The sequence below is a fragment of the Zea mays genome, chromosome 6, assembly GCF_902167145.1.
Source record: "Zea mays cultivar B73 chromosome 6, Zm-B73-REFERENCE-NAM-5.0, whole genome shotgun sequence".
In the NCBI taxonomy this organism is placed as follows: domain Eukaryota; kingdom Viridiplantae; phylum Streptophyta; class Magnoliopsida; order Poales; family Poaceae; genus Zea; species Zea mays.
The window spans coordinates 47,726,776-47,746,069 of record NC_050101.1 but is presented as its reverse complement, the minus strand read 5'-3'; the positions used below and the strand labels follow the sequence as shown (position 1 = coordinate 47,746,069).

At 44.7% G+C, this 19,294-nt stretch overlaps 1 protein-coding gene across 2 annotated transcripts; it reads left to right on the top strand.

Annotated features, from left to right (window-relative positions):
• Positions 1–10,359: 10,359 nt before the first annotated feature.
• On the top strand, positions 10,360–15,722 carry LOC103629262 (probable serine/threonine-protein kinase WNK2). Of its 2 annotated transcripts, none has more exons than XM_008650431.4 (9): positions 10,360–10,831; positions 10,925–10,962; positions 12,291–12,518; positions 12,747–12,970; positions 13,046–13,203; positions 13,723–13,903; positions 13,999–14,076; positions 14,177–14,323; positions 14,418–15,722. In XM_008650431.4, the coding sequence occupies exons 1-9, from the start codon at positions 10,757–10,759 to the stop codon at positions 15,227–15,229; spliced, it is 1,941 nt and encodes a 646-aa protein (XP_008648653.1). In that variant the 5' UTR covers positions 10,360–10,756; the 3' UTR covers positions 15,230–15,722. The 2 variants fall into 2 exon arrangements, with proteins under 2 accessions (XP_008648653.1, XP_008648654.1); XM_008650432.3 differs by having other exon boundaries at positions 10,479–10,831; positions 10,925–11,533.
• Positions 15,723–19,294: the final 3,572 nt, after the last annotated feature.

The following is a 19,294-nucleotide window of genomic DNA, read 5'->3' as shown; positions in this document are numbered from 1 at the left end:
CCCTATCCTCGTCGCCGCTCGCTGAAGGAGGTACTCGTCGTGCCATCGTCCTCACGCCATCTTCAATAACGAAAAAACAATGCGTTGAGGATTTCAACATCGTTTCTGTCCGCTCCCACACCATCCCATGCATCCACATCTCCATCCTCTAGATCAATGATCACTTCATGATGGTGGCACCTTCTCCACCGCCTCCTGTCTAGCCCTGTTCCTACGTCGATGTTGGACCGCTCCACCGCAGATCCATAGCCTCCAGCTTTCATCGCGCTCGAAGCCGAACGATTAGGGAGTGCAGCAGGCGGGTCGCGCCAGCTATTGTGCCATAGGTAGCCTAGTAGGCCACCCAGCTTGTCTGCTCCTGCGTGGCCACCTAGTGTCGTCGTCATGGCCGCAGGGCTCACACCGTCTCCATGTGGGCCGCGGAGCTCCCGTGCGTTGCCACCCTCGACACATGTTGCATATTTGGTACAAGATAATCTCGAGCTGTGGATATCCTATGCAGTCACCAGCATCGTCATTGTTGAGGGAGGTTGTGTGGGAGGTGTCGGTGTTTATCCAGGCAAGGTGGGCACGGGGGCTAGGGCGATGGGAGAGTTGATCATCCAGGCAAGACATATGAGGGTGATCACGAGGGTTGGGGCATGTACAACTTGAAAAGGAAATTGAGTTAACCATTTCCTATAACTAATTTTGGTGGTTGATAATCAACACAAACACATGGACTAACTAGTTTGTTCTAGAAATCATGTATTACAGGTGCATAAGGTTCAACACAAACCAAGAAAGAAATCAAGTTAGGGACTCAATTTGAAACAGAGCAAAGAACTTGAGTGGGCTGAGAATTGGCGCACCGGACTTTCCGGTGCACCAGGGCCGTACACTCCGAACCAGCCACTCTCGGGAATTCCAGGGCGTCCTCCTCTATAATTCACCGGACTATCCGGTGTGCCACCGAACTGTCCGGTGAGTCAGCGGGCAACGGCTATCCAGCGCCAACGGTCGACTGCAAAAGTACCTGCCACAGTGAACAGTGCGCGCTAGAAGTCAGAGCTGCGAAGTCAGAGGGCACCAGACTGTCCAGTGTGGCACCGGACTGTCCGGTGCCGCAAGAGGACAAAGCTCCAACGGTCGACTTAACTCCGAACCCTAACGGTTGGGTGATGTGGCAGAACAGTGCCTGTCTGGTGGCGCACCGGACTGTCCGGTGCGCCCATCGCCAGCAGCCTCCCCAACGGCTATGGAAGTGGTTGAGGACTATAAATACCCCCAAACACCTCATTCATATCCATCCAAGCATTCCAAACATCTCATTCAATACAAGATCAAAAGACTCCACTCCAAGACACATCAAATAGATTGAATCCTCTCTTAGTCTCCAAAATCAACTCAATTCCATTAGGGACTTGAGAGAGGGTGTTTCGTGTGCTTTGTTGCTCTTGTTGCTTGGCTTGGCCTTTTTCTTTTCACATTCTTATTCTCAAGTGCTTTGTAAGCGAAGCAAGAGACACCAAGTGTGTGGTGGTCCTTGTGGGATCTTAGTGACCCGTGAGATTAAGGAAGAAGGCTCACTCGGTCTAAGTGACCGTTTGAGAGAGGGAAAAGGTTGAAATGGACCCGGTCTTTGTGACCTCCTCAATGGGGACTAGGTTCTTTGGAACCGAACCTCGGTAAAACAAATCATCGTGTTCACACTCCTTGATTCTTGTTTGGTTTGTTTTCCCCTCTCTTCGGACTTGAATTTAATTCTAACGCTAACCCCCGGCTTTAGTGTGTGTTTAAAGTTTTAATTGGTATTTTCTCAATTGGTATATATTTCAATTGATGTATTCTCAAATTAGTATATGAGATCAATTGGTATCTATGTTTCACTTGATTTGTGAAAGTAAAATTTCAAAACCCTCTTGAAAGCTAAGAGAAGAATTTCATTCAGGGGGAGTTTTATTTAGTCAAAGGAAAAGCATTTGAAACAGGGGGAGAAATTTCAAATCTTGAAAATGCTTCTTGCAATCTTATTCATATACCTTTGACTATTTTCAAAAGACTTTGAAAAAGATTTTCCAAAAGAATTTGCAAAAACATACATGTGGTGCAAGAGTGGTCCAAAATGTTAAAGAAAAAGCAATCCATTCATACTTAGTGAGATTTTCAATTGGTTTAACTCCAAGTAACCTATGCACATTCTAAATGCAAACTAGTTACATTTCTGTACTTATTATTTGCTTTGGTTTGTGTTGGCATCAATCACCAAAAAGGGGGAGATTGAAAGGGAAATTGGGTTAACCATTTCCTATAACTATTTTTGGTGGTTGATAATTAACACAAACACATGGACTAACTAGTTTGTTCTACAAATCATGTATTATAGGTGCATAAGGTTCAACACAAATCAAGAAAGAAATTAAGTTAGGGACTCAATTTGAAACGGAGCAAAGAACTTGAGTGGGCTAAGAATTGGCGCATCGGACTGTCCGGTGTGCCACCGGACAGTGTCCGGTGCACCAGGGTCGTACACTCTGAACCAGCCACTCTCGGGAATTCCAGGGCGCCCTCCGCTATAATTCACCGGACTGTCAGGTATGCCATCAGACTGTCCGGTGAGTCAGCGGGCAACGGCTATCCAGTGCCAACGGTCGACTGCCAAAGTACCTGCCACAGTGAACAGTGCGAGGCAGAAATCAGAGCTGCGAAGTTAGAGGGCACCGGACTGTCCGGTGCCGCAAGAGGACAAAGCTCCAACGGTCGACTCAGCTCTGAACCCTAATGGTTGGGTGACATGGCGGCGCACTGGACAAGGAATAATGCATGTCCGGTGGCGCACCGGACTGTCCGGTACGCCCATCGCCAGCAGCCTTCCCAATGGCTATGGAAGTGGTTGGGGGCTATAAATACCCCCAACCACCTCATTCATATCCATCCAAGAATTCCAAACATCTCATTCATTACAAGAGCAAAAGACTCCACTCCAAGACACATCAAATAGATTGAATCCTCTCTTAGTCTCCAAAATCAACTCAATTCCATTAGGGACTTGAGAGAGGGTGTTTCGTGTGCTTTGTTGCTCTTGTTGCTTGGCTTGACCTTTTTCTTTTCACATTCTTATTCTCAAGTGCTTTGTAAGCGAAGCAAGAGACACCAAGTGTGTGGTGGTCCTTGTGGGGTCTTAGTGACCCGTGAGATTAAGGAAGAAGGCTCACTCGGTCTAAGTGACCGTTTGAGAGAGGGAAAGGGTTGAAATAGACCCGGTCTTTATGACCTCCTCAACGGGGACTAGGTTCTTTGGAACCGAACCTTGGTAAAACAAATCACCGTGTTCACACTCCTTGATTCTTGTTTGATTTGTTTTCCTCTCTCTTTGGACTTGAATTTAATTCTAACTCTAACCCCCGGCTTTAGTGTGTGTTTAAAGTTATAAATTTCAGGTTTCGTCTATTCACCCCCCTCTAGGCGACTTTCAATTGGTATCAGAGCCAGTGCTTCATTAAGAGTCTAACCAAGTCGAAATGATGTCTGGAGATCATGCCAAGAGGGAGATCGTGACCGGCGAAAAGGCCGTAAGCTTGGGGAGGACTCTCTCAAGGGAGTCCGGCAACAAAAAATAAGGAGGAATCCTCTTCCTCCATCAAGTCGCATCGGAGAGGTGATAAGAAGAAGAAGATGAAGAAGGCGTCCTATTACGAGACCGACTCTTCGTCACCCTCCACATCGAGCTCCGAGTCATCCACCGCTTCTAAGCGCCATGAGCGCAAGAAGTATAGTAAGATTCCCCTACGCTATCCTTGTATTTCAAAGCGCGCTTCATTACTTTCTGTACCCCTAGGCAAGCCACCATATTTTGATGGTGAAGATTATTGTATGTGGAGTGATAAAATGAGGCACCATCTAACCTCACTCCACGAAAGTATTTAGGATATTGTTGAGTATGGAGCGCAGGTACCTAAGGTGGGGGACAAAGACTACGACTCGGACGAGGCCGCCAAAATTAGGCACTTTAACTCCCAAGCCACGTCTATACTCCTCACCTCCTTGTGTCGAGAGGAGTATAACAAGGTGCAAGGGTTAAAGAGTGCCAAAGAAATTTGGGACGTCCTCAAAATGGCGCACGAAGGGGACGAGGTGACCAAGATCACCAAGCGCGAAACGATCGAGGAAGAACTCGGTCGATTCATCCTCAACAAAGGGGAAGAGCCACAAACCATGTACAACCGGCTCAAGACGATGGTCAACCAAGTGCGCAACCTCGGGAGCACCAAATGGGATGACCATGAAATGGTCAAGGTTATTCTAAGATCCCTTGTTTTTCGTAATCCTACTCAAGTTCAATTAATACGTGGGGATCCTAGATACAAACTAATGTCTCCCGAGGAAGTGATTGGCAAGTTTGTGAGCTTTGAACTTATGATCAAAGACTCCAAACATATTATCAACTTGGAGCAAGGCGCCACCTCTACATCCAAGGTGCAACCCGTCGCATTCAAGGCGACAGAAGAAGAGAAGAAGGAGTCTACATCAAGTAGGTTTCCAATCGACGCCTCCAAGCTCGACAACGAGAAAATGTTGCTCATCATCAAGAGCTTTCGTCAAATCCTCAAGCAAAGGAGAGGGAAGGACTACAAGTCCCGCTCCAAGAAGGTATGCTACCGGTGTGGTAAGTCCGGTCATTTCATAGCAAAATGTCAATTTCTAGTGGAAGTGACAGGGACGACGACAATAAAGGGAAGAAGAAGGAGAAGAAGAGATACTACAAGAAGAAGGGCGGTGATGCACACATATGTCGGGAATGGGACTCCGACGAAAGCTCCACTGACTCCTCCTCCGACGAGGATGCCGCCAACATCACCATCAACAAGGGACTTCTCTTCCCCAACGTCAGCCACAAGTGTCTCATGGCTAAGGACGGTAAGAAGAAGAAGGTACACTCTAGAGTCACCCCCAAATATACAACATCTAGTGATGAGGGTAGCTCTAGTGATAGTAAAGATAATTTAATGTCTCTCTTTGCCAACCTTAGCATGGACCAAAAGAAAAAATTAAATGAATTAATTGAAGCCATTAATGAGAAGGATGAACTCTTGGACAGTCAAGAGGACTTCCTCATTAAAGAAAAACAAAAAATTTGTTAAACTAAAAAAGGCTTATGCTCAGGAAGTAGAAAAATGTGAAAACTTAACTAAGGAGCTTAGCATTTGTCATGATTCGATTTCTAATCTTAGAAATGAAAATGCTAGTTTAGTTTCTAAGGTTAAAGAATTGAATGTTTGCAATGATTCCATTTCCTGTCTTAGAAATGAGAATACAATGTTAAATGCTAAGATAGAGGAATTAAATGTTTGCAAACCACTTACATCTACTGTCGAGCATGTTTCCATTTGCACTAGATGTAGATATATAAATGTTGAGCTATGGATGATCACCTTGCCATGATAAAACAACAAAATGATCACATAGCTAAACTAACTGCTATTGCCGAGCATGAACTAGAAAATGAAAATTTTAAATTTGCTCGTAGTATGCTTTATAATGAGAGACACCCTAGCATTAAGGATGGCATTGGTTTCCAACAGGGGAGCAATGTCAAACTTAATGCCCCTAAAAGATTGTCTAACTTTGTTAAGGGCAAGGATCCCATGGTTCAGGATAGTGAGGGTTACATTTTATATCCTGCAAACTATCCCAAACACAAGATTAGGGAAATTCATGCTAGGAAACCTCATAATGTTTCTCACCATGCATTTATGTATAAAAATGAGGCTTCTAGCTCTAGGCATACCACTCATGTTAAAATGCCTAGAAAGAAAATTTCTACTGCATCAAATGAGCATAATGTTTCATTTAATACTTTTGATGCATCTTATCTTTTAACTAACAAATCAGGCAAAATAGTTGCCAAATATGTCGGGGGGCAAACACAAGAGCCCAAAGACTTGTGTCTGGGTACCCAAGGTGCTTGTTTCTAATGTGAAAGGACCCAAGACCGTTTGGGTACCTAAGAACAAGGCCTAAACTTGTGTTGTAGATTTATGCATCCGGTGGTTCAAGTTGGATAATCGATAGCGGGTGCACAAACCACATGACAGGGGAGAAGAGAATGTTCTCCTCCTATGAGAAAAATGAAGATCCCCAACGAGCTATCACATTCGAGGATGGAAATCAAGGTTTGGTCAAAGGTTTGGGTAAAATTGCTATATTTCCTGACCATTCCATTTCCAATGTTTTTCTTATAGATTCTTTAGATTACAATTTGCTTTATGTTTCTCAATTGTATAAAATGGGCTATAATTGTCTATTCACTGACATAGGTGTTACTGTCTTTAGAAGAAGTGATGATTTAATAGCATTTAAGGGAGTGTTAGATGGTCAACTATACTTAGTGGATTTTAATGATAATCAAGCTAAGCTGGACACTTGCTTAATTGCTAAGACTAACATGGGTTGGCTCTAGCATCGCCGACTAGCCCATGTTGGAATGAAGAATCTTCACAAACTTCTAAAGGGAGAACATATTTTAGGACTAACAAATGTTCATTTTGAGAAAGACATGGTTTGTAGCGCATGTCAAGCAGGGAAGCAAGTTCGAGTCCACCATCCACACAAAAACATCATGATGACTGACAGGCCACTCGAGCTACTCCACATGGATCTATTCGGCCCGATAGCTTACATAAGCATCGACAGGAGTAAGTACTGTCTAGTTATTGTGGATGATTATTCTCGCTTCACTTGGTGTTCTTTTTGCAGGAAAAATCATAAACCCAAGATACATTAAAGGGATTCTTGAGACGGGCTCAAAATGAGGTCGGATTAAGAATCAAAAGGATAAGAAGCGATAATGGGACGGAGTTCAAGAATTCTCAAATTGAAGATTTCTTGAGGAAGAGGGCATCAAGCATGAGTTCTCTTCTCCCTACACACCACAAAAAATGGTGTAGTAGAGAGGAAGAATAGAACTCTACTGGATATGGCAAGAACCATGCTTGATGAGTATAAGACATCGGATCGGTTTTGGGTCGAGGCGATTAACACCGCCTGCTACTCCATCAACCGGCTATATCTTCACCGAATCCTCAATAAGACATCATATGAACTCCTCACTAGTAAAAAGCTCAATGTTTCATATTTTAGAGTCTTTGGGAGTAAATGCACCAGGGCCGTACACTCCGAACCAGCCACTCTCGGGAATTCCATGGCGCCCTCCGCTATAATTCACCGAACTGTCCGGTATGCCACCGGACTGTCCGGTGAGTCAGCGGGCAACGGCTATCCAGCGCCAACGGTCGACTGCCGAAGTACCTGCCACAGTGAACAGTGCGCGGCAGAAGTCAGAGCTGCGAAGTCAGAGGGCACCGGACTATCCGGTGCCGCAAGAGGACAAAGCTCTAACGGTCGACTCAGCTCCAAACCCTAACGATTGGGTGACATGGCGCGCACTGGACAAGTAACAATGCATGTCTGGTGGGCGGTGGCGCATCGGACTGTCCGGTGCGCCCATCGCCAGCAGCCTCCCCAATGGCTATGGAAGTGGTTGGGGGCTATAAATACCCCCAACCACCTCATTCATATTCATCCAAGCATTCCAAACATCTCATTCAATACAAGAGCAAAAGCCTCCACTCCAAGACACATCAAATAGATTGAATCCTCTCTTAGTCTCCAAAATCAACTCAATTCCATTAGGGACTTGAGAGAGGGTGTTTCGTGTGCTTTGTTGCTCTTGTTGCTTGGCTTGGACTTTTTCTTTCACATTCTTATTCTCAAGTGCTTTGTAAGCGAAGCAAGAGACACCAAGTGTGTGGTGGTCCTTGTGGGGTCTTAGTGACCCGTGAGATTAAGGAAGAAGGCTCACTCGGTCTAAGTGACCATTTGAGAGAGGGAAAGAGTTGAAATAGACCTGGTCTTTGTGACCTCCTCAATAGGGACTAGGTTCTTTGGAACCGAACCTCGGTAAAACAAATCACCGTGTTCACACTTCTTGGTTCTTATTTGATTTGTTTTTCCCTCTCTTCAGACTTGAATTTAATTCTAACGCTAACCCCCAGCTTTAGTGTGTGTTTAAAGTTATAAATTTTAGGTTTTGCCTATTCACCCCCCTCTACGCGACTTTCACAACTCTATTTAATATGAGGTCTCTTGAGGGATTTCTAGAGGGTTAATTAAAAAAAATATAAGAGACAAACTCTTCGCGAAGAACTCATCTCCACATGACTCTCCATGCATATCATCTCCTAACTGTGTTTATGATCCGAGAGCTAAAGATTGTATCATACAGTCTCTTAGGGTATGTACATCTTAGATATTGTGTTGTGGTTATCCAAGCATTAGATAGACCTAAGAAAACTCATTCATACAACCTAGTGTATTTAAGTCTTGTATCTTATTTACTAAAACTCCTCAAGACACGACTCATTTATGTAGGTTGTATGAGTGGAACCGTATCTTAGACTTAGAGAATCGTGCTAGAAACATTCCTTCATCAAGATACATCTATTGTGTTTTTTACACTTATCCCCTTAGATATCCCTTAAGATATAGGTCATTCATATGGATTGTATATGCCCTTAGTTGTCTCTCATACTTGGGAAATCAAACCAGAGTCTCATGGTTGTACATACTGTCGGTGTTTGGTACCGACAACACACTACGTGGTATACTAGATAGTGTTTTTGAGAGGACGTCGAAGTCGATCGTAGCTCGATGGTTCATGCAAAGTACGACGGAACATAACGGTTTATACAGGATCAGGTCGCTCGATCGTGTAAAACCCTATGTCTTGTGTGCTCTAAGATGTGTATTGCTCGGTGATTGAGGATTACAGAGAGTTTTCTAGAGATGGGAGATGACTACGGTATGGGGGTTCGCCTTCTTTTCGTAGGGGTTCCCTCTCAGCCTTATATTCGATTAAGGAGGGATCACCCCGCACAACTTAGAACACGATCTCTATCTATCTGCTTCTGCTAGAGCTACACCACATTTACCGGTGGTCAGTTGGTCTTCATGAGGTCTACACGTACGCTTCATGTGTGGGATACGATCTTGGAAGCCTTCGTGCCCTCCGGTTGCATCCAAATGAGGCATACTAGGCGCCTTTCGAGCGACCCATTGGGGGCCTTGCAAACGTCCCATGGAGCATAATTGAGCTGTGGTGATCCAAGAATATCTATCCCCCACACATACCCTTAGATGTGCTCCAATGGATCCCTCAGAACCTCCCCACCGACATCTGTGTGTATGGACAAGGTGAAAACACGTCCAACGTTCCCCCTCACCTCACCAAGAATGTGGGGGAATATGAAAATCCATCTGATGGAGGTGCTGTAATCTCCCCTATTCGCTAATCACTATGTTTATTTATTTGTGTAATTAATCCTTTTCGTGCTCTATAATATGATAATAATGTGTATTAAAGTAGTACACAAATTAGATGATTTTAAACTTAAAACGTGACATACAAATATTAAATAGTTGAGTATAGTATATAGAGGGAGCTGAATAGGGGTATTGTTGAAGAAAAGGAGAAATATGGGGATGAATCTTTTAACAGGAGGTATTAAAATATGAATAAAAGGCGCGAATTGGAGATTTAGGAGGAAGAACCGTTGGAGTCAACTTTATGGCCTGGTCTTATAGTTGACACTTGGATATGTACGATTTCTTGATAGTAGATGCTAGAAATTTATTTTATTATTAAAACAACTTGGAATAAACAAGGCATGCAGTAAGATTAGAGACAAAGTAACCCTAATATGGAAATACATTCTATAAAACAAGTTAGCCTCAACTATCAAAATCAAGAGTGTCCTCTCACAAGAAGTGCCTCTGAAGGCAAAAACCTTATAAGGCCGTCTACAACAGTATATCTAAAGTTTACCCAAAAACACTATTTTTGTACTGTTGTGCGCTGTAGACTGTATTGTTCGCATAGTAGAGTCTGAATATGGGTATGAGTAAGCTGCTGAAGATAGCCTAAGGGGCTCTACATCTAGTCAACAACTAATATGCAATCAGACCTTATGTGTAAGTGTGCAAGCAAACATCTTGGTCCGTTAGATCATGATTCAACTGTAGATATAATCGTGGTTTATTAGGAGTTTTCTATAAAACTACACGAGCCAGTGATAGAAGATTTAAGTATCAAATGTGATACATGGTTGGATCATGATCTAACGGATCAAGAGTCTCACGTGGTCGCTTGTACGTAAGGTCTAATTACATATTAGTTGTTGCACTACATCTATTAGTCAAACTGGCGAAGCTGTGAGCTAAAAGAGTATTGATTATGTTTGTATTTTTTCCAATTATTTTCTAATTGAAAGAAACACATTGTATAAGCAAAACCTTATATATACTTGATATTCTCGTGTTTTTGTATTGGTAAAGCCACATGTTAATATTGTTGAATTCCGTTGCAGGATACAGAATGCCATAAATGCTGGTATATCCAGGAAAAAATCATACATAGGAACCTGGATGATCCTCGAGAGGCTACGTGAGTACGTGACTCACTCTGAGTCTCGATGACCTTCGTCTCCACTCTCCAGCACGCAGTCGCAGTTGTCGTCTGGGGTGGTGGTGGTGGTGGGCCGAGGTGGAGTCGTCGGATCTCACACACGCAACTCTCTCAAGACTCAAGAGAGGAAAGGTTGCTTTCCGGCCGGAAAGGGAGGCGAGCGCGAGACCCCTGTGATCCCAATTAAGCGCCCAGCCGCGACGGCCCCAAAACGGCAAACCTCCCCAGCCCGCCCGCCCGCGCCGCCCGACCGCGATGCCACCCACGCCGCCGGAGACGGAGACGGAGCCGGAATTCGCCGAGGTCGACCCCACCGGCCGCTACGGGCGGGTAATGCCTCTCTTCCCTTCCCCCGACCACCCTCCCCGCCTCCGATCCCTCGCCACCCCCGCTGCCGTGCTCACGCATTCCGCACTCTTGCAGTACACGGAGGTTCTCGGCAAGGGCGCCTTCAAGACGGTGTATCCTTCCATTCCCCCTGGGCGTTTGACGCCTGGGTCTGATTCGGGGCCCTTTGACTTCGCGCGATCGATTAAAGATCCCGGCTTTACGCGGTCCATGCCATGGGAGGGGACCGTTTCTTAGGTTCTCGCCGATTTGGATCGGCTCCATGGTTTCTGATGCGCTCATTGCTCAAAGTTCCAGGCCCGATGCCACTCTCTCTATATATGAATATGATGCCTCACATATTGCCTTTTTGTTGGGAATCCTGATCTCCTTTCATTTAAAATACGTGACCGCATTGCTCTGCTGTGACTGCCTGATGCATTGTCTCCATTTCAGTTCCCAATTCCATTTTGTACCTTCTGTCCTAGGCTATCAACTCGACATTTTGGTATGGCGGTTACGGGCTTACAGCCAGGGTGGTTTTACTTGGTGCTATCAAATGAAGACCCACATGTTTACCCACGGGGGATGGAATATTTTCTTAGGTTCTTGGCACTTTGCCCAGTGATTGCATCGTGCCACTTGGATTGGCTCGATGCTTTCTGATGCGCTTGTTGTCCAAAGTTCCTGCCCTGATGCCTCTAGGTGCAGCCTCTTGGGGCCTAGCATACTCTGTCTAACAATATATTGCTGTTCAGTGCAAATTCTGACATTCTTTCATTTGAATACATTATCGCATTGCTGTGCTGCGATTTCTCGGTGTGTTATCTTCTTTTCAGTTTCCCATTTCATTTGTACCTGATGTCCTATGCTTATTAAGTTGACATTTTAGTATATTGATTCAAGCCTGTGGTTTGCGATGTGCATGTCTGACGCGATTATTTTGCTGCCCTTTTCTGGAGTGGAAAGGGATAAGTGCCATCTTCTTTTGGATAACTATCATTTATGTCATCATTTAGTACGGTCTTAAGTAAATTGTGTCGTTTTCTCCCTTTTCTGTGTGCATTACATTTATCTTCAGTATGTATATTTTTACCATTCATATTGCTTGGATACTTGAAGTAACTCTGCCAATTAATCTTATGCATGTTTATGCATTTATCACTTGGAGCACTAGTTTCTAGCTGCCGGTAATTGAACGGTTTTCCATCCATCACAAACAGTGCAGTTCTAGAAATTGTTTATTTCTAGTAAGACCAAGATCATGTGTGTATGCACTTCATTTGAGAGATTCTCTTAGTCAATCTTGATAAGAAGGCAAATCCAACATTTTCTTTAGACGCCTTGACTTTTGCGTTATGTCCACAACTGTTTTTAGCGATAATCTATAATGTTAATTAACACTTATATCTGCTTCAATGCTATCCAGTTGGGTTCCTTGATTTATATTTTATTGGCATAGATACAAAGCTTTTGATCAACTTGAAGGACTAGAAGTTGCTTGGAACCAGATCAAAGTTGGAGATTTACTTCGGAACAATGATGATTTGGAGAGGCTGAGATCAGAAGTGCGGTTGCTTAAAACCCTCAAGCATAAAAACATAATAAAGTTCTACAATTCATGGCTTGACAAAAGAAGCAACAATATAAATTTCATCACGGAGGTTTTCACATCAGGGACGTTGCGCCAGTACGTGCCTCTTTGATTGTAATTGTTTTTCTTCGGATATTTTGTGCAAGCTGGATTAAGTAACTGAAACCATTTGGGTTAACATTGTTGTTATCACACAGTCATAATACTAAGAGGAAACAACAATGATATGAACACAATTTACAAGATACATACATTTTAGATCTTTGAAAATACATGACCTTTCTCTTGCTGAACCTTGTAACGACCTTTTCCTTTTTTGTTTAGGTACCGGATTAAGCACAAGAAGGTAGACATTAGAGCTTTAAAGAAATGGTCAAGGCAAATCTTGAGTGGTCTTGTCTACCTGCACAGCCATGATCCACCAGTGATCCATAGAGACTTAAAATGTGACAATATATTCGTGAATGGAAACCAGGGTGAAGTAAAGATTGGAGACCTTGGTTTAGCGACTATCCTGGATAATGCACGTTCAGCTCATAGTATCATTGGTAAGCAATTCATTTGATTATTGTTCCATTAGAAATTTATAGTTTTTCGTGTATGTAACCTCTGTTTCTTCTTAGGTACACCGGAATTCATGGCACCGGAACTCTATGACGAGGAATATAATGAGCTTGTAGACATCTATGCTTTTGGGATGTGTTTACTGGAGCTTGTTACATTTGAGTACCCATATTGTGAATGTTCAAATGCAGCACAGATATATAGAAAAGTATCTGATGTTAGTTTACTTGTCCATCCAATTACTTTTAGCTATTTCTTTCAGAGTGAAAATTCCATATGGATCTTGGCTAAACATGAAGCCATAAATATGCATTTTAGTTAGGGCGATCTTCATTATTTTCTGACATGGCTATAAACGAGCAAACAGACTTGTTCAACAGTGAGTACTGTACTGGAAGTATGGCTGTGCCTAGAAATTACATAAGTAGCCGCTAGCATGATTCATTTTAAGTGTCATAATGTGTTGAACATTGATGAATAAGGCCTAAGCCATAGGCAGTGTCACATGTATCTGTATGGTTGTCTTGTCTTAAACTATATGCCTGTGCTTTAGTATTTTTGTTCATAGAAATTACATAAGAACCACTGTCATTTGTCTTATACTATATGTCTTGTCTTATATTATTCATGCTCTGCATGTCCTAGGAAATGTATTCTTCCTTGAATCGATGTTCTTAGTTCAATGAAGTCATATTTTTCAGTTTCATAATCTCTTTATTTGTGGTATATATGGCAGGGTGAAAAGCCAGGTTCACTGGCTAAGATTGGTGATCCTGAAGTAAAATTATTTATAGAGAAATGCATTGCTAAAGTCACTGAAAGACTTTCGGCAAATGAACTCTTAATGGATCCTTTTCTCCTAGATGTTAGTGATGAAAAAATATTCTATCCAGTGCATCCAAATATTAATACAACAGGTACGTGACTGAATTGGAGATATCTCATGTTATAGATGTAGTTGCAGTAAACTTTCTCGTTCCCACATAACTTTACTTTAGAATAAACATGGCAGATACTGGTAGTCCAAAACCAAGCTCTAGTTTCAGATATGACGGAGTAGCATCATCTGCCGGTCGCCATGATCGCTCAGGTATAGTCGTGAAAAGGTGTAACGAACATGGTACCGATTTAATGTTCACTGGTACGCGGCTTCTCTCCTTTTGGTATGTCAACCTTATTGTGAAATGCAGGTAGCATGTCAGATTCACATCCTTCTGATAACTATGTACATGACACTGTGGATCCACATGCTGCAATTGGTCGAAGTATCACAGTCGAGAGTCAACGGAAGGATTTGAATACAATATTTTTGAAGCTGCGCATTGCTGATCCAACAGGTTTTTATGATAAAATATTCGAATCTCATTGAACTATCATTGTATTGTTAATCTGACACTTATTCTCTATCCATTTCTTTGTACCAATGCACAGGTCATGCCCAAAACATCCACTTCCCCTTTGATATTGAAGCGGACACTTCAATCAGTGTTGCAACTGAGATGGTTGTGCAGCTCGATCTCACAGATCAAGATGTAACGGCAATTGCAGAAATGATAGATGCTGAAATACGTTCGCATATTCCTGATTGGGCAGCAGAGGAGTCAATTGACAACCAAGGGGATGAAGCTGCTCACTCTGAGACCCATAGTTCAGAAGGTGATGAGGGAACTTCTGAACTGCGTGATGAGATCGGTGCCTCACATAACGGTTTTGTTCAAGAACAGCTTCCCTCTGGACGGAAGTACTGGTCAGACTCACCCAGGAGAGACGGTGAAATATCTCAATCGGTGGTGGAACATCAAATTGGTGATAGTAGTGCCAATGGAATACCAAAGAGGAACAAAGTAGATGGCATTGTGATCTGTGCACGAGATGAGGAGGATCAATCCTTCGGCTCTTCCATCCATCCCGCTGAAGCCATGTTTGAACGAATATCATCATCTGTGGACTTGTCGAACCCATCTGCGGTCGACAGCATGTCTAGGGATGCTTCTGTTGGTGGCAGCCCTCACTCTTTAGACGGTGAGGAGGAGCACAATTCTGATCAGCATCTGGCAGCAGGTGTCACTGAGAGGTTAATAGACCTGTTGGCTCAGCAGCAAGAGGAGCTTCGTGCGCTGCAAAGGAAGCACAAGGCGGACATAGAGGAGATGCTGAAAATCGTACCTGCGGAGGATCGGGAAGAGACCTTAACTCTATGCCACTTGAAGGCGGAACAGAAAAACAGAGCCGCCGAACCTTAGATAAACTGTCTCATGTGCATGTTCCTCTGTGTGCTGTTAGATTTATACATACTCACACCAAGGAGTTGTTGTTTACACTTTACAGCCGTTGTTGTGCAAAAGTTGGACCTCTGTTGTGCAGAAGATAAGTCTGAAGCCTTTTTCATTGTTCTTTTTTGACATAATGGAGAAGCTGGGGGAGTGCTTGTCTCTGGAGGACCTCCAATTCAGTGACCGAGCACTAAATAGTAATCAGGTTCTTTTTGACATAATGGAGAAGCTGAGTTTTTGACGGCAAAGATGAAGTTCCTGCCCACCAAATGAAATCTGCAGATGCCACTTTGATGCCGCTGCGTGCCTGAATTAACGGTTCATAAGGAGTGCCTCCCTTCCTTTTTCTTTTCTTTTCTTATTTGTTTCTTCTGTACTTTGACTTGCCAAGGATATACATCAGTGTTTGAGCTGTTCCAAACTTGCAATGACAGACTTTAAAGTGCAATTATTTTCCGGATCACATGGCTGCCCAAGTTCTCAGAGCTGTGCGCACACACACACACACATATACAGATAGATAAATATATATTTCTCTGAATGCAAACAGGCAGGATATGCATACAGATAGATGTATGTATGTATTTGTTAATTGCAAGTGTGGCGTGGAGGCTGCTGAGGAAGTCTCCATGCACTCCCAGTGATGAGGTAGCAGCAGATCTGGATTCTGGAGTGGGCAGTGGATGATAAAACAAGCATTTGCGCAACACATGCGTTGCTCCAGATCTCCCACATGCATATGCCTGGCTGCCCCAGCTCTTCTTTTGAGTGGTGCATCTGAATCTGTGTACTTGAAACCTGAGGCTCTGCGACCCAGCTGGTTGGTGTTGGGTTAGGAGCTGCGCACATAGAAACTGGATCTGTGTTGCATTCTACAGTGGCAGGGCCACCTTCCCCCAATGCTGTCAGTCACCACATCTTCGTCTTGGGATCAATAATCCCCTCCATGTATGGAGGAAGGAGAGGATGTGGAGACTTCTTGACCACTATAATGCTGTTGCTGTCCTCTCACTTTCACACGACGCTACAAAAGACTGCACCGACATCCATCAGCGCAAATCAAGGAGGAGCAGTGAACTGAAATGCATGGATACAATACAACAAACAAGAGAGAAAACTAAACAGAACAAATAATTCAATACCAAAACCACCGAGCTCTGACTGGTCGTTGCCTTTAATTTCTTATATATACATACACGTATTCAAAGATGATGACGATGATGATAATGATCCATCCATACATACATACACAGTACGTATATACAATACAATACATGCATGTATCCAACAAACAGCCCATCATCCAACACACGAATCCAATGCAATTATATATGTCCTGTATCCAGCAGAGCCGATCGATCTGAATAGAATAGTTTAGTGATGGCGAAAGGCATCGTAGCTCTATGATGATGGTGATGATGAGTTCGTCACCCACCACCGTACGCTATCATCCATGCATGTTCTTCTTCCTCCTTCCTCCCCTCTCTGCAAGCAGCAAATTAAGATGGTCGTCAGTCGTCACTATATAAGCATCTCTTGTTCCTCCCCTGCGCCTTCCTCTCTCTCTTTCCTTTTCCTCCCGTCCCATCTCTCTCTCTCTCCCCCTTCTACATGACGTTGTCGATGCTGTAGCGGCAGCCGGCAGTGTATAGAGCTAGCCATGCTGGACCACCTCGTGTCGTCCTACACGCACCGCAGTGGCGGCGACCAGCCCGCGGCGCCCTCGCCCTGCGACCTCGCGTCCGTGGACGACGTCCCGGGCAACGGCGGCCACAAGCCTGGCAAGGCCGTGACCGCGTCCGTGTACCGCGCCAAGATCGCGGGGCACTCGCGGGTGGTGACGGTGTCGTGGTCCCGCGACCTCCTGTCGCACGCGTTCTCCGTGGCCATCTCCGGCGCGGACGGCGCGTCCGCGGAGTGCAGGGTGGAGCTGCGGCCGTGGCAGTTCTGGCGCCGCGCGGGCTCGCGGCGCGTGGAGCTGGTGGGCGGCGGCTCGGCGTCGGCGGCCGTGCGCGTGCTGTGGGACCTCCGGCGGGCGCGGTTCTGCGGCGGGGTGCCCGAGCCCCGGTGCGGGTACTTCGTGGCGCTGGAGGCCGCGGGCGAGGTGGTGCTGGTGCAGGGCGACATGCGGCGGCGGCGCGCGGAGGCCGAGGCCGTGCCCGTGGCGCGGCGGGAGCACGTGTTCGGGCGGCGGCGGTTCGCGGCCAAGGCGCGGTTCGATGAGCAGGGCGACGTGCACGACATCGCCATCGAGTGCGGCGGGGAGGGCGGCGGCGGCGACGGCGACGTGGAGATGACCATCGCCATCGACGGCGAGGAGGCGGTGCAGGTGAAGCACCTGCAGTGGAAGTTCAGGGGCAACCAGTCGCTGACCTTCAGCCGGGCCAAGGTGGAGGTGTTCTGGGACGTGCACGACTGGCTCTTCAGCGCCGGCACCAGGCCGGCGCTCTTCATCTTCCGCCCCATCGTGCTGTCCAGCGCGTCGGCGCCGGCGGGGATGCTCGACGGCGGCGCGGTGGTGCCCGCCGCCACCACGGGCTTCTGCTTGTACCTCTACGCGTGGAAGCTCGACTAAAGCTGCTGGCTAGCTAGCTAGCTACGCCGATCGACATTGCAGTGTCTGCTGTCTCTCCCCTGCCGCCGCCGCCGCCATGCATGTTGTCGGTCGATCGATGGGACTGCTGTCTGTGTCACCAGACAATGCAAAAATGCATTCCTGTGAACTCAAGATTATGAGTAAGGAACTTTTTTTTTCTTTTCGTTTTGTAATTTTGGAAAGATATATATATATATATAACTATTAATTGGATATATAATTCTTAAAAAAATAAAGAGGCCATTGCCACCCTGTTTCATTGCTTGCAATTGCAATTTTGCAAATGTGTTGAGGAAGAAGACCAGGAGAAGATCGAGCATGCAGCAGCTAGTTACCAACTTAGAGCATCTCTAGTAGACTAACTAAATGATTAAAATTTAGATATTTAACAGTAAAATAACTTTCCAATAAACTAGCCATCTAACTAACCAACTCATCCGGCTCTCTAAATTACCCCATCACTAACTAAACTTGGCTAGCCACTCCAGCTAGCCAAACTAATTTGTATGTTAAAGAGTCTGTTGGAATGAGATACTACATATAAAATCTAATCTTTATAGAAAGATAAATAAATAGTCAATTAGAGAGTAAAAAATATAAATCTCTTCAAGATGCTCTTAACTTATGTAAACTGGAGAGTGAGTTTACCTATATATATATATATATATGCTGCTTGTTCAGTCATCATGTGTGTATATATGGCCATGCATATGCATGCATGCTGCATGGGGAGCAAGAACATGTAGGAGTAACTTTGTAAGCAATTAAACTTTTTTTTTGGTGCGGGGGAGTAATTTCTATCTGACTGAGGTTTTGTTCGTTTACGTCGGATTACAACCGGATTTGTTTCAGCTAATCAAAGTTTATATAAATTATAGAAGCAATCCGGCTCGGAATCGTTCCGACCCACCAATCCGGCACAAACGAACAAGGCCTGAGAGGGCAGTGCTACTGTATGATTAGGGAAATGATATGAGAGAGAGAGAGGGGGGAGGGAGACAGGTGGTCTGCTGCAAGACTGCACTGCGATGTGTTGGGTGGGGAGGCACATGGGAGGATGAGACGACAGTGCTGTGGTGTGGACAAGTGACTCAGCCTGCCCTGGCTAGCTAGCTAGCTCACTCTTAGCCAACAATTTTATATATTATTATTGCCACCGCCAAAAAAAATGACAGGTTGGATCCACCACCCTAAGGTTGGCCACAACTTGATTAGTTTTCGGTTTATCATGTACCGGTTCACATTGTTAACATATATAGCGCAAGCCAATTAATAAGCCAGGGAATCCTACGTGATGCACGACTATGTAAATACGTAAAAAGAACTCACATAGTATGTTACGAATTGGTCCAACCAGATAGAAAAGAAAAGGAATAGATAGCACTGCTAACTACGTGATGCACGACTATGTAACTAGGGATGAAAACGGTTTCGGAATT

Bases quoted from the DNA above. Each gene is read 5' to 3' on its own strand.
- LOC103629262 (XM_008650431.4), top strand. From the start codon at position 10,757: ATGCCACCCACGCCGCCGGAGACGGAGACGGAGCCGGAATTCGCCGAG. The intron at 10,832-10,924 runs GTAATGCCTCTC...GCACTCTTGCAG, and splicing joins CCACCGGCCGCTACGGGCGG to TACACGGAGGTTCTCGGCAA. The intron at 12,519-12,746 runs GTACGTGCCTCT...TTTTTTGTTTAG, and splicing joins ACATCAGGGACGTTGCGCCA to GTACCGGATTAAGCACAAGA.